Source organism: Aotus nancymaae, unplaced genomic scaffold, assembly GCF_030222135.1.
Source record: "Aotus nancymaae isolate 86718 unplaced genomic scaffold, 86718_ANA_hifiasm-v0.15.2.pri h1tg000032l_0, whole genome shotgun sequence".
Lineage (NCBI taxonomy): Eukaryota > Metazoa > Chordata > Mammalia > Primates > Aotidae > Aotus > Aotus nancymaae.
The window spans coordinates 14,202,099-14,217,942 of record NW_026988445.1 but is presented as its reverse complement, the minus strand read 5'-3'; the positions used below and the strand labels follow the sequence as shown (position 1 = coordinate 14,217,942).

The 15,844-nt window shown below is 36.1% G+C and overlaps 1 protein-coding gene across 21 annotated transcripts in view; it reads left to right on the top strand.

Moving 5' to 3' along the window:
- CDC42BPA (CDC42 binding protein kinase alpha) overlaps window positions 1–15,844 on the top strand; it is a 331,128-nt gene that overhangs the window by 176,737 nt on the left and 138,547 nt on the right. For all 21 annotated transcript variants that reach the window (XM_012459841.3, XM_012459835.3, XM_012459840.3 and 18 more), the window contains exons 10-11: window positions 112–278; window positions 8,398–8,520. In XM_012459841.3, the coding sequence (XP_012315264.1) occupies window positions 112–278; window positions 8,398–8,520 (290 nt within the window). The remainder of the gene's footprint in view (window positions 1–111; window positions 279–8,397; window positions 8,521–15,844) is intronic.

Here is a 15,844-nt window from a genome sequence, read left to right as displayed (position 1 = left end):
TGAACAATTTAAAGATGTTTATGCCACAAATATGGAGTCAGTTTAAAAATCTTTTTTAAACGTTAACTTATCACAGTATGAACCTACATTTTTTTTTTTTCTTTTCTTCAGCGTACTTTCTGATCGGAGCTGTTTAAGAGTTACAGCTGGTCCCACCTCACTGGATCTTGATGTTAATGTTCAGAGGACTCTAGACAACAACTTAGCAACTGAAGCTTATGAAAGAAGAATTAAGCGTCTTGAGCAAGAAAAACTTGAACTTACTAGAAAACTTCAAGGTAAATATATTTTCACTTTTTGAATTGGACTAACAGTGTTATGAGCTGTTTCTTATAAGTGGTTTTATCTTTGAAAAAAAATTCTTGTATTAAGTGGTGAAAAATCAAGTTGTAGACATTTATGCAAGACATAGCATAACACCATTTGTATAAGATCACACAATTAGCAGTAAACAACAACAAAATAGCTTTTGTTTCCTGTGGGTACATATGTATGTTTATAAATGTGTGGGAATACCTTTGGGGATGGGGAAATGGGACCCTCCTCACTTCATTATAGCACTTTAATGATTTTTTGTATCTTATTTGCTCAGTCTTTAAGAGTTCTAGCTCCTGTCACAGTGTCATTCTCTGCAACATGGCTTCTGTCTTATTTGGTGATTTTAAAATGCATATATGTGAACTTTTTAAGATTATGAGTTAGTTTCTGATTCTTTACCTTCAGTGATTGTTTTCTCCACTCCATTTCATCTACTCCATCCTATGGTACTATTTATAATTCCTCTTTCTCTTTGTCAAATACCTTTGGCAGAATCCCAACCAGGTTTGTGAATACAACTGTGTCTCTGCAACTATGCAACTGAAGACAACTTACTTAAAACACCCACAACGTGCTGACTTATATCAATTCAGATTCAAACTTACCTCAAGTCAGCTCTTCATGCTGCCCAGTAGTCCTACTTTGCTTCCCTAGTCTATTTCAGTATCCTGTATTGTAAAATCGAGTGATCATTTCTGTCTTCACCTTTTAACCTGTCAGCAATATTTGACCCTGTCGAGCATTTATTCTTTGTGATAACACTCTCCTTTTTGGCTTCTGGGACACTTTATTTCCTGGTTTTCTTTTTCCTCGTAAACCAGTCTTTCCCACTCTCCTTTGCTGAGTTCTCCTTAACTCTTGACCTTTGAATGTTAGAATACTCTCTACTTAAAGCAGGTCTCTAATTGAACAAGGCCTTCCAATGAAGGTTTTCCTGACCATCCTATTGACAATTTACCATATATCTATCCCCAGTACTACTATGTCTTTTTTCTGCTTTTTTTCTCTAAAATAAAGGATGATATTTTACTTAACATATTTTGTGAATGAAGGAATGTATTTATGGACAAATAATCAAGAACTTGTAACTCCTAAGAGAGAAATAATCAAAGTTTTACAATAATAAAATTTTACTATCATACTTTTAGAGGCCCAGTAGAGAAAAAGCCTGTGTAGACATCAATAGAATGGACTATTTTCTGTTTTCCCATAAGTTGTAAAGATCTCTGCATATGGATTACTTCCCTTTTGTGACTGAAGTTTTTCTATTTTTTTTTAATGTGGTGATAATACATACAGCAAGGTGTGCAAGCATTCTACTTTTAAGTATAAGCCTAATAAATGTTTGTATATGTATACATTGATGTAATCTTCACCCATATTCATGTGTAGAATATTTCCAGCATAGGGTAAAGTGCTCACATGCCCCTTCACAGTTTGTAACCTACCACTATGAAATAAACGTCATCCTAATTTCTTTGACCATTAATGAATTTTTATCTGTTTTTGAACTTCATATAAATAGTATCATACAGCATATTCTTTTTTGTGTATGGCATCTTTTACTCAACATGTTGTTTTTGAGATTCATCCATGTTTTATATATATCAGTAGTTTGCTCTTTTTTTTCTGTACTACTGTTTAGTGTTTTATTGTATATCAGTACTGAAAAATTATCCAGTATGTTGTTGGTGAATATTTGGGCTATTTCCAGATGTTGACTACTATAGTAAAGTTCCTGTGGATATGCTTATATATTTATTTTGATGGTCCTATGTACTATTTCTCTCAGATACATTCCTGGGAATAGAATTTCTGGGCCGTATAGTAGAGGATTTTCAACTTTCAATTTGGAAGATATTTTCAAAGAGTTTTCCAAAGTGACTATACCAGTGCATAGTTCTACTAGCTCCCCACCAGAACTTGGTATTATCAACGTTTTTCACTTACAGCCATTCTGGTAGAAGTATAGTGGTGTTGTGCTGTGGTTTTAATTTGCATTTCCCTGAGGAATAATGAGGTTCAATATCTTTTCATATATTTACTATCCATTTGGATATCTAGTCTTGTGAAGTTTTGGTTCGAGGTTCTTGCCCATTTTTCTATTAGTTCTTTATGGATCTTTTTAAAAATAATTTGTTACTACTTCACGAACAAGTAGAAACCTTTAGATGAGTCCTTGTTTGACTGTTGTTATATAGTTTACCTTAATCTGTGTTATAAATATTTTAATACATTTTTACTCAATTGTTGCTTTACGTTTTCTTTACTAATTAATTTTAAATATCTTTTTATTTATCCATTTATTTACCCATTTGGTACTTTTTATTTCTCCCTAGTGATCCATGTTTCTATCTGGAATCATTTTTCTTCAGCCTAAAAAACTTCCTTTAGTGTTTTCTTGTAATGTGAGTGTGTTGTGACAAATTCTTGATAGGATTTTGTTTATCTGAAAATGTCTTTATTTTTACCTTCATTTTTGAAGAATACTTGTGCTGGGTTAGAATTGTAGCTTGGCAGCTTTTTCTTTCAGGGCTCTACATTTATTATTTCATTGTTTTCTATAGTAATTTCCATAATGTTTCTTGAGAAGCCAGCTGTTAATCTTAATCCTAGCTTTCTTTGTATAAACAGAAAATCCTGGTTGAGATTCACTGAGCTTTTGCAATATTGTTTGATATCTTTTATCAGTTTTATAAACTTCTAAGCCATAATCTCTGTAGATAGTATTTTGCCTCACGTACTTTTTCCTCTCCTTCTGGGACTCTCATTGCATATATGTTGGATGGTATCTGACATTTTCTTTATGCTCTGTTGTGTTACTTCCATTCTTTCTTTTTTTTTTCATGCTTCAATAAGATATTTTCTATTGATCTACCTTCAGATTCACTAGTTCTGTCTTCTGCTGTACCCATTTTGCTGTTAAGTCCATCTAATTAGTCTGAATTTCAGATATTATCTTTTTTAGTTCAAGATTATTTATTTGATTCTCTCAATTTTCAGTTCTCTGTTGAAATTCCCCATATCTTTGTTTACTTTTTCCTCTATTTTCTTTAACATTTTAATAATATTTTGAGGTCCTTATCTCCTAATTTCAACAACTGAATCATCTGTGAACCTGCCTTTCTGATTTTTTTTCTTTCATTTGTCATGCTTTTCTGCTTTTCCAAATGTCTCATATGAAAGATGTCATGAATAAAAATAACATAGAGAAGGAAGTTTATATTATTTTTGCCACAGAGAGGTTTCTCCCTTTTCATTCCATCAAGAATTGAGCTTGGACAAGACTAAATTGTATTTTTAATTAGACTGAACCTATCTTTGATTTCAAATGTCCAGAATGGGGAGCTAGATAGAGCCTGGTTGGGCCTTTTTGTCCTTCACTTCATAAACTATGGGAGATTTTTTCCACTCTTCAGCCTTCTGCCCTATACCATTTCCAACTTTGGTAAATGTCTTGATGAAGAGACTGGCCATGTATTTGAAGCAGATTCTCTTCCTCAAGCAGCTCTTTGAAATAATTTTATACCATCAGAAATTTCAGTCTGACTTTTCGAAGCTCCCTAACTTCCCATGCAGCCCCCAAGTACAACAATTAAAATATACCATGGGAATAAAAGCACCAGATGCTTAGGGACTTTGAGATTTCCAAATTGTTGCATCATCCCCACACATCTTCCAGGAGCTTCAAGAGTTTTTTTTTTTTTCAACATGTTCTCTCTCAGTTTAAGCCAGGCTTGACCTAAGTTCACTCACAGAAATGGATAAGGCTTCTAGGTAAGAAGCAGTTGTAATAGCCTCTTTACCTCAGAGTGCCTGACTTTCCCAACTCCAACTGGGAAGGAAAAGAGAACTAAGTAAAAGAAACCAAGGATGTTTTTAAAAATAAGATTTTTTCAAATTATGTATTGAATTTTTACTTTTTATAGCAGGAGAAACAAAGCAGTAACCTTTTGCTTCCTAGTCCATCCCCTTACGACTGAAAATTTCCTATGTTTTGGGTTTTTTTTTTAATGTTTTGAATTCTTTAATTTGTTCTTATTATTTTTACATGTGATTAGTGTCATTTGCACAGAGCAAAGTGAACAAAAATTTAAGATCATTGGCTTTTGGTATTAAACTTGTTTCATAGTGACATAGATTAACATTTAAACTGATTCATTCATCTATCAGCTATTTATTGAGTATCAAACAGCCAAGAACTCTTCTGCACATGACTAGGGATATAATAAAAAAACAGATAAAGAAAAAAATACCTCCCCTGTTATGTTTGCTTCTACTTTGAGGAGACGAACAATAAGTCAAATACGAAGTAGGGTCATGTGCTGAGAGTAAGGAAGGTAGAGGAGATATTAGATATTTGACAAGAAAAAGAAAATGTGAAATGGTCAGTATGAAGATGAAAAGTAAATGAGCTAGGGAAATAGGATTTCCAAGTTATTTAAGTTTAGTAATAATGAATTTTAAATGACATGTATTTTTTTCAGCCGTTTTCAGCTGCTTGGGTGAAATCATCGAGTAGGAGAAGAATAGAAATTAGTCAAGATTGGGGGCTTTCTAGAATAAGTACAATGGAGGAGAAAAGGGTAAAGAAATTGAAGGTATTTGCAAAGCAATGATGGACCAAATAATCTAACCAGGATAAGGAAGTAAAGAGGAGAAAACTGGAAAGTGTTAGGAACACATTGATTCGTATTTCTTGTGGGAATGAAGAATTGTTGAAGTGTTCCCTAGAGTAGTAAGCTGTATGGATAAGAGATAATTTTGGAGGTCATGCATGCAGTTATTGATAATGACAGAGTATATAGTAGAATTTCTCAATTGGTGAACCACAGGCATTTGGGGTTAGGTAATTTTTTTCACATGAGAATTGGTTTCACACCCTGAGATATTCAACATTCTGAGTTTCCAGATGTTAAACTTGCAGCAGTCTCCTCATGGACTGTGTCAGTAACTTATTCCCCTTCTCCTGTCCCCTCCACAGAAGGTGATGGTACCACCTGCAGTAGAGAACCACTAGTTTAGGTTATGGCCAGTTAATGTGGTGGGTATGCTGGAGAGAAGTCTATCAGTTAGATTATTTTGGGCTACAGGTGTGAGAATTCTTAAGTAATATAGATTTATTGTCTTAAGAAGTCAGAAGTAAATGGTTTCAGTGTCAATCTTGGGGTAGCTTCCCTATTAATTTCTTTGCTTTCCTTACATGATTCTACAATATTGTAGGCCTCAACTTTCAGACATAAAATTTGGAAGGCAAGACCTCCCTTCATATACCAGATTCAGTCTTTATATACCAAATTCAGTTCATATATCATCTGACTGACATACCAGACATTTGAGTTATCACATGATGATGTTCCCTGCTAGTACAAAAAGGAGCTAAATAGATTCATTGGCAGAGTACACCAAGAGTTTCGTCTTCCTATCTGCACATATCCAGAGACCCAAAAAGTGGGAAGATTCATTTAGTTTCATATGTCTTTTCATATTAAAACCTCTCTCTGAAGCCCCCTAGTGGACTTCTTCTCAAGATACCGTTTAAGTTCTAACCAGGTCATATACCTGATTCTTGACCAACACTTGGCAATGTGGAATGGAATTACCATGATTAATTTAAACCTACCAGTTTTGACTGGGCCCACCTTGCCTATGCACACTGCAACCTGATAATTAAAATTGGTTCGCAAGGAAGAAGAAATGAAAAGATGTTGGGTAAAAACCAGTGGTGTCTGCCGTAGGGGATTTATGTGCCTAAGAAGTCAGTGTTAGATGGATTAACATTCTTAGTGATGTTAAAGTCACTAAGAATAATAAAAAGAGTCATAATGGAAAGAAGGGCAGAGAACAACATGTAAAATTGTTATTTAAAAAGAGAGTAAGATAAGGAAGACAAGTGGATAACTACAACAAGTGGGAAATGCCCATTTCAGCAGACCTAGGAGTTTTGAGGCCAAAGGTGGCAATAATGAGCAAGAATGCCTGCCCCACCTTCATACCTGTGGTAGGTGGGGTACAGGAGGGAAAATAGCTCCTATTAATGTCCATTTGGTATTCTTTGGTTTTTTGTTTGTTTGTTTGTTTTTTGAGATGGAGTCCTTATCTATCACCCAGGTTTGAGTGTAGTAGCACAATCTCAGCTCACTGCAATCTCTGCCTCCTGCGTTCAAGCATTTCTCCTGTTTGTATACCTATTATATTCATTCGTTTATTGCATTCAGCCTCCTGAGTACCTGGGATTATAGACATTCGCCACCATGCCCAGCTAATTTTTGTATTTTTAGTAGAGAGAGGGTTTCACCATATCGGCCAGGCTGGTGTTGAACCTCCTGACCTCAGGTGATCCATCCACCTTGGCTTCCCAAAGTGCAGAGATTACAGGCATGAGCCACAGCACCTGCTTTCCCCCCATTGTGTATTTTTATGTCTCCCCAATTTCTTTTTTCTTTTTTTTTTTTGAGACAGAGTCTCGCTCTATGCCAGGCGCCAGGCTGGAGTGCAGTGGTGCAATCTGGGCACACTGCAACCTCCACCTCCCAGGTTCAAGCAATTCTCTTACCTCAGCCTCCCGAGTAGCTGGGACTACAGGCACACACCACCATGCCCAGCTAATTTTTGTATTTTTTTAGTAGAGACGGGGTTTCACCATGTTGGCCAGGATGGTCTCGATTTCTTGACCTCGTGATCTGCCCACCTCGGCCTCCCAAAGTGCTGGGAGTACAGGCGTGAGCCACCACGCCCGGCCTCTCCCCATTTTCTACTCCCAATTTAAATGTCTTTAAAGAAAATAAAAATAATAGATGTTCTTTTCAAAATAATAAATACAAAAAAGGACCAATCTTTTAGCATGTTTTGAACCCAAAAAGAAAGAAATGTATAAGAAATATTTACTGGATGCAGAAAATCAAGATCAGATGCACAATATAAACCTGTAGTTCAAATTAACAAGTATTTATTGACTGCCACACATATAGAGATTGCAGTTTACACACACACGCACCCATGCACACACAAAGTAATCAGTAATGATTTGCACTAACTCATAAAGAATTATGGTAAGGGAGACACTTACTGTGTAAGAATCCCTCCATAAATAGCAGAACACTTATTTTAGAATGAAGGGCAATTTCATTTCTGATGTAAAATGCTAAAAAATGTTTTCTTTGTTCCATATCTTTGGTGATATCTGGGAATAAACCTCAATAGAGTTACTGTTTCTTTAATACTCTGTATTTTCTGATTAGAACTGCAAGATAAGTTAATAATTTCTATTTTAACTAAATGTTTTAGCTAAATTGATTAGCTATAGCTATAGTTACCTGTAGATGGGCTTCAACTTTCAGACATAAAATCTGGAAGGCCAGCACTTCTGCATATGTATATTAACTTGCCTAACCCTCCATTTGTACATGAGATTCACTTCTTCATACTGCATCTGACTAACATACCAGGCTTTTGAGATATCGCATGGTGATGTTCTTACTAGGAGAAAAAGGGGCTACATCATTGATTCATTGGCAGAGTACACCAACAGTATTTAAAACCAAAAATCTCACATATTAGAAGGTAGAGTCTTTCATATATATATGTATTATAATTTTGGAGACGTGTGCAGTGGATTTTTTTTTTTAAGATAGAGTTTCACTTTGTCTCCCAGGCTGGAGTGCAGTGGCATGATCACAGCTCACTACCACCTCAACCTCCCGGACTCATGCAATTTTCCCACCTGAGCCTCCTGAGTAGCTGGGACTTCAGGCATGTGCCACCATGCCCTGACATTTTCTATATCTTTTGTAGAGAAAAGGTCTCACTCTGCTGCCCAGGCTGGTCTCAAACTCCTGGACTCAAATGATCTTCCTGCTTTGGCCTCCCAAAGTGCTGGGATTACAGGCATGAACCACTGCCCCCAGCCTGATTTTTTATGACTTAAATTTTACGTATTCACATGCTTTTTGTCAATGAGTAGATGTTTTGATCTATAAACTCGTATAAAGATTTCTCTACAAAGAAATATATATGTTATTAGTTTTGAGAATTTAGAACATGGTGATATTTTTACTTCTTTTTTTCTTTTTTTTAAAGAGTCAACACAGACTGTCCAAGCTCTGCAGTATTCAACTGTTGACGGTCCACTAACAGCAAGCAAAGATTTAGAAATAAAAAACTTAAAAGAAGAAATTGAAAAACTAAGGAAACAAGTAACAGGTAAATATCTGTGGTTCACTGTTAATTCAATTTAGGAAATGTTTAAAAAATTGTTTATTCACACATGAAACATCTATTGAGTACCTGTCTGTGTTACATGATGTGAGTTACATGCTAGTCAGGGAAGGTCAATAAAAATGGGTTCTGCTCTCAAGGAGTTCACATTTTGGTCTGGGAAACAGATAAACAAATAGTTATTGCAATACATATGAAATGGTTATGAGGAAAAATAAACGGAGGTACATGGAGAGTACATAGGAGGAGCACCTAACCCAGACTTAGGTGAACAAGGATGGCTTTTTTTGGAAGGCCTGTTCATTTTGGAATTTGTCTGGCAAAGCATATTTGTGAGAAGAGGAAAAGGTGAGTGAGGAGTGAGGAAGAAGGACACTAGACACAAGCAGAATGCATGTATACAGGCGTCAAGAAAGTTTGGTTTGTTTATTTGTTTGTTTGTTTACAGGAAGTGATTTATTAGGCAGAGAGAGACAAGAAGGAGAAAGAGAGAGAGAGAGCAAGCTCTCATGCTGTTGTGAGAGGGGATGTTTTCTTTGTTAATGCAGTTATTTTATCTGTATTACTGAGATTAAGACTAAATTTGACAAGTGTTTGTATACCTATTATATTTATTCATTTATTGCATTTATTCAACAAATATATATTGAGCATCTGCTATGTAACAGGCATTGTTTCAGGCTCTTGGGATGCAACATTAAGCAAAACAGACTAAACAAAAAATCTTTGCTTTGGCCTGGGTGAAGGACAGAAAACAAATCAGTAAATATATAACTTTGTAAATGATACAGTATGTTAGGAGGTGATAAGTGCTTTTAAAATAAGAATAGAATAAGGAGCATGAGTCACATGTGCAAAATGAAGAGTTTTATCATTTTAAGTATAGTGGCCCAAGGGTAGGCCTGATTGAGAAGGTATATGTTAGCACAAACTTAAAGAAGGTAAGGGGGTTAGCCGTACAGTTATCTGTGAAATATGTGTTCCAAGTAGAAGGACTAGCCAGTGCAAAGACTTCTAAAATCAAATGTGCCCTAAGTGTTCAGGTAAAACACAGAGTACTACATGGCTAGAGTAGAATGATCAAGCAAGGAGAATGGAAGGAAATGAGTTAGAGAAGTAAAAGGGTGAAAGGGGCTTGTTGCCTGATCAGTAGAGCATTACTGATTGGTGTAAGGTCTTTGGTTTTTACTCAAAATGAAATGGCAGTTTTTTCAGTGTTTAGAAGCATTACATGATCTGAATAAGTGGAGCGTTAGGAAGAAAAAGCAGAAGGTACTACTTTAACTAGAATTTGTCAGGCCTCTCCGGAAAGGCAGTTTTAAGCAAAAATAAGTGAAAGAGAAGAAGTAATATCATGTGGCATCTTTTATAAAAATGACTTTTTAAAATGCCATGTTAATACTTTTTTATATTAAATATATGGTGATCTTAATTTTGAGCATTATTTATGAATGCTATTTTGTTTTTTTAAGAGGCTCTACTCCTAAAAAATAACTCTGTATCTAATCTCTGTTACTTTATCTTTCCAAAAGTAAGTTATTGTAGATTGGGAACATGATAAATGAATCATTGATTTTGCTTTGGTACCAACGATAACATTAAGAGTGTCATTGAATGTCTATGTTAGAGTTGTGTGATGCTAAAAAAACAGTAGAACAGAAGACCAGCTAGAATGATCAGTGATTTGTCTTCAGAGAGGCAATAGAGATTTGGAAAACTTATTCATAAGCCTATCTCTACTATTTTTAATAGCATGTGGCTTTGAATGGCAGTAGCTTTTGAAAGCTTGCTAATTAATTTTAAAACTGTCTTGAAATAGGTGGTATTGATGAAAAATCCTCAAATCAACAATTGGTTGTTATGTCATTCACCAAAGTAGTTGTGAGCTTTTTTGTTAGCTCTATATAAGAGCTAAATTTTTAACTCTTAAAATGTTTTGCTGTCATTTACAGTAATGTTCTGGCACTATACGAAGGAAACCTGTGTTGCTGTCTAACCCATTATATATAGATAATGATAAGTAATTCATTTTCTGAGCCATTTCAAATGGTATTGTATTTTTAATTTTATTGTTCATGTGTTTATTTCTAATATATAAAATATAGTTGATTTTTATATGTTTATTTTGTATTCTATAATGTTGCTGAACTCACTTATTAGTTCTAGGAGGGTTTAAAAAAAAAAGATTCTTTGGGATTTTTAATTCTGACAATCATGTCATCTGCAGGTGGGAACAGTTTTATTTCTCCATTTCTGATCTATATGCTTTTTGTTGCCTTTTCTTGCTTTATTGCAAGAACCTGCAGCACTATGTTAAAGAAGAGTGATGATAACATTCTAGCTTCTCAGTCTTAGGGGAAAAGCGTTCACATCCCTCTGCTTCTGTATTTCTAAGGGTTTTTAAAATCATTAATGGGTGCTGAATTTTGTCAAATGCTTTTTCTGTATCAATTGATATGAACATATGATTTTCAAAAAGTAACCTGTTAACATGGTAAATTACATTGGTTAATTAAAGTATTGAACCCAGCCATATATCCCTGGTGTAAACCATGGTCATGGTGTACAGTTATTTTTATATATTGCTGAATTCCATTCCTAATATTTTGTTAAGGATTTTTGCATCTATATACATGAAGGATATTAGTCTTTAGTTTTTCTTCTCTTTTCTTTCTTTATTGTACTGCCTGTTTTTTCTTCCCTTTTCTTTTCTTTTCTTTTTTCTTTCTTGTACTGCCTGTTTTCTCTCTCAGTGTAGCTGGTGGCTACTGTCACCAGCAGCCACCAGGGGCCTGAACAAAAGAGCACCAGCAGGAGATCCACCTGCATGCATCCTTTCTGGAGCAGCCTTGCAGACTGAGTCAGATTTCTGGTATAGCTTCAGTGACAACCTCAATGTGAAAATCTAAGAGTTTTTAGTACTTACAGACCTTGTGGTACATGGCAGGCCTGTAGGCCACACACCTGGAGGTCAGGGAGTGCAGGGAGACAGAGAGCCTTGAGCAGGAGAGCATGGCAACTAGCAGTGTATATTAGGGAATAGAGTGTAGGTCACTTTAAGTTTGGAAGCCAGTGCTTGAATGGTCCCTTTAGAGGATGTGGCAGGATCTCAGTTTGCTAGTTGAGAGAGATGTCTCCAGCTTGAGCCCCTGGGGTGTGGTATAGAACTGGAAACTGCATCAAGAGTGACTAAACCCTGCCTCTGAAACAAGAAAGCTAAACCTGCATTCAAAATGGATGCTGAGGCAACATAAAATTATTATACAATTATACATGTATTATAAATTTGTGATTTATTTTAAAGTAAAATTATATATGCTATAAATTTATAAATACAGTTGATCCTTGAGCAACATAGATTTGAACTGTGTGGGTCCACTTATATGCAGATTTTTTTCCCAACCAAACAGAGATTGAAAATACAGTATTCCAAGTATACAAAGGACCAACTTTTCTTATGGTTGGATTTACAGGGCTGACTGCGAGACTTGAGTATGCATGAATTTGGTATAAGCAGTGGGGACGGGGCTGGAACCAATCCTCCACATACACTGAGGGATGACTGTAATTTATTGTAAAATTATACTACAATTGTAAGCATTCACTACACTACCTTTGTCTAGTTTCTATATCAGGGAAATACTATTTTCATAAAATGGATAGGGAAGTATTCTCTCTTGTTCTTTCTGCAAGAGATCATAAAAAGTAAGTGTTCACTCTTTAAGCATTTTGTAGAACTCTCCACTGAAACTATCTGGGCTTGGAGATATCTTTTGTGATAATTTTCAAAATACACATTAAGTTTCACAATAGTTATAAGGCTAGTCAAATTATCTATCTCATAGTGTATAGATTGTGTTAGTTTATGATTTTTTAGGAATTAATTCATTTGGTCTAAGTTGTCAAATACCTGTGTGTAGAGCTGGCTCTGATTTAAATCATTTTAGCTGGCTTTACCTGACACCACTCCAGCAGTGGAAATGGGATCGCTGTCTCATTACCGCTCAGTGTTATTGAGGATTCCAGCCCTCAATAAGATTTCGGCAGACACTTTGGTGAGGATGGCATTATGCATACACACACACTCTCTACACACTTACACATACACATGGTGGTAATATTCTGGGCAATAGTGAAAGTTCTTAATCCCTTCTGAAACTACCCTAGAGGGAAGAGGGAGGAGTACCTTATTACTACCAGGTTGGAGGTATAAGTCCAGGTTCCCTGTGTGGTTTCCACTGACAGTGTGTGTGAGAGGAGGCTTGTTGTCAGCTGTGAGGATTAATGTCCTATCTTTTTCTGACACCATACTTATTTTGTTTTGTTTTTGAGACAGTTTCACTCTGTCACCCAGGCTGGAGTACAGTGGTGTGATCTCAGCTCACTGCAACCTCCACCTCTCTGGTTTAAGCAATTTTTATGCCTCATTCTCCTAAGTAGCTAGGACCACACCCAGCTAATTTTTTGTATTTTTAATAGAGACGGGGTCTTGCTGTATTGCCTGGGCTAGTCTCCTGTCTTCAAGTGATCTGCCCTCCTCAGCTTCCTAAACTGCTGGGATTATAGGTTTGAGTGACCACGCCCAGCTGTTTTTCTGGCACCACTCTTGCAGATGTGTTTGAGCATCTCATTACAGGCTCATGAGGTTGGAAATCTAGCCCCCCCACCACCCCCGCACTTGTCCATCGTTGACATGGGTGAATATGGGGCCAGTTTTTTTCTGTGATGTTTATCTCAAGTAGAACAGTTATTTTCTATGAGTTTTCTGTCTTCCTAGTCTGCCCCTTTCCTAATCCTTTGGCTAGAAAGAGCAGGCTTTTACTGGGGCTTTTTCTCTTTATAGCTGTTGTCTTTTATGAGTTATCTTCTTTAGCTCTAATTCTGGGATATATGAACCAAGAAGAAACTCCAGAAAACTTGCCATTATGTTGTTTATCAGGTCCTAATGTCCTGAGGAAGTTTTTCTCTTCACATTTCAGAGTCTTCAGTTTGTTGTATGTACAATGTCTAGGGTTTTAAGTTGTACTTAATGGGAAGAATGGGAAGTATATCTATTCCATCTTCCCAGAACTTGAAGTCTCCAGTCTGCCAGACTAAGAGTTTAAAATGTAAGTCTGTTCATGTCACAGCTTCAACATACATATCTTCAGTGGATCCCCATTGCCTCCAGGATAAAGTAGAAATTTCTCAATTCTAATACAAGGCCCTTCATTATTATGCATGTATTTGCCTCTCCAGCTTTGTCTCTTGTTACTACTCCCTAGCTCAGTGATTACTGAACTACTTTTAGTTCCATCCAGTGATGTTCCACTTCCTTCATATACTGTTTTTTTCTTCCCTTTCTTTCTTTCCTTCCCGTTTTTTTTTTTTTAAATACACATTGAAGGCTCCCCTTAGGACCTCTGCCTGTTTTTTTTTTTTTTTTCTTTTTTTTTTTTTTGAGAGGAAAATAGGGAGGAGGAAAAAGGAAGAGAAAGAGAGAGACAGAATGGGGAGGAGGGAGAAGGAAAAGAAAGAGGGAGAGAGAATGGGAGTATTGATTTCTTGCCCAGGCTAGAATGCAATTTAGTAATGGGTATTGAAAACCTCTTTTATACTGATAATTATACTTAATGATGTAGTCAGGAAGGAATAAGGGAAGAAGATAACAAACAAACAGCCAACCAATATTTAATTTAAACCTATGAAATGCTATGCGATTACTGAGGAGTGATTTACTTCCAATTATATAGTCACCTTTGGAATAGGTGTGAGGTGGTAATGTATGTTTTGTGTATTTGAAGTGGAGAGATCTATAAATGTTTATTAAGTTTACTTGTTCCGGGTCTGAGTTCAAGTTCTGAATATCCTTGTTAATTTTCTATCTCGTTGATCTATGGAATCGTTAGCTCTTCTTGTTGCATTGATCCTTTTGCCATTATGTAATGTCATTCCTCGCCTCTTTTGATCTTTGTTGCTTTAAAGTCTACTTTATCAGAGGCGAGAATTGCATCTCCTGCTTTTTGTTTATTGGTTTATTTTTACTCTCTTCTTGATTGGTAAATCTTCCTCCTTCTCTCTGAGTCTTTGTGTATTGTTGCATGTAAGATGGGCCCGGATGCAGCATACCGATGGGTTTTGGCTTTTTATCCAATTAAAATATATATAAGTTTAATACCGGCGTTTGATGCTAGCTGGCTGTTTTGCCCATTAGTTGATGTAAATTTTTTATTGTGTTAAAGTTCTTTGCTTTTTGATATATTTTTGGAAAGGCTGATATTGGTTGTTCCTTTATATGTATAGTGCTTCTTTCAGAAGCTCTTGTAAAGCAGGCCTGGTGGTGGTGAACTCTCTAAGTACTTGTTTGTTCGCAAAAGATTTAATTTTTCCTTCACTCATAAAGCTTAGTTTGGCTGGATAGGAAATTCTGGGTTGAAAGTTCTTTTCTTTAAGGATGTTAAATATTGGTCCCCACTCTTTTCTGGCTTGTAGGGTTTCTGCTGAGAGATCTGCTGTAAGTCTGATAGGTTTCCCTTTATGGGTAACCTGACCTTTCTCTCTGGCTGCCCTTAGTATTTTCTCCTTCATTTCAACCCTAATAAATCTGGCGATTATGTGCCTTGGGGTTGGTCTTCTTGAAGAATATCTTTGTGGTGTTCTCTGTATTACCTGGAGTTGAATATTACCCTGCCTTGCCAGGTTGGGAAAGTTTTCCTGAATGATATCCTGAAGAGTATTTTCCAACTTGGATTCATTCTCTTCATCACATTCAGGTACACCTATCAAACGTAAATTAGGTCTTTTCACATAGTCCCATATTTCCTGGAGACTTTGCTCATTCCTTTTCATCCTTTTTTCTGCATTCTTGTCTTCTCGTTTCATTTCACTGAGCTGGTCCTCGACTTCTGATATCTTTCCTTCTGCTTGATCAATTCGACTGTTTAAACTTGTGCATGCTTCGCGAAGTTCTCGTGTTGTGTTTTTCAGCTCCATCAATTCACTTATATTCTTCTCTAAATTGTCCATTCTCGTTAACATTTCGTCAAACCTTTTTTCAAGGTTCTTAGTTTCTTTGCATTGGGTTAGAACAAGTTCTTTTAATTCACAGAAGTTTCTTATCACCCACGTTTTGAAACCTGCTTCTGTTATTGGAACACACGTGTAATCTATTAAGCCTTGTTCCGTTACTGATGAGGAATTGCAATCCCCTGTAGAGGGAGAGGCATTCTGATTTTGAGTATTCTCTACCTTTTTACGCTGGTTTCTTCCCTTCATTATATATTTGTCTGTCTGTCGTCTTTATAATTACCGACTTTCTAACTGGGTCTCT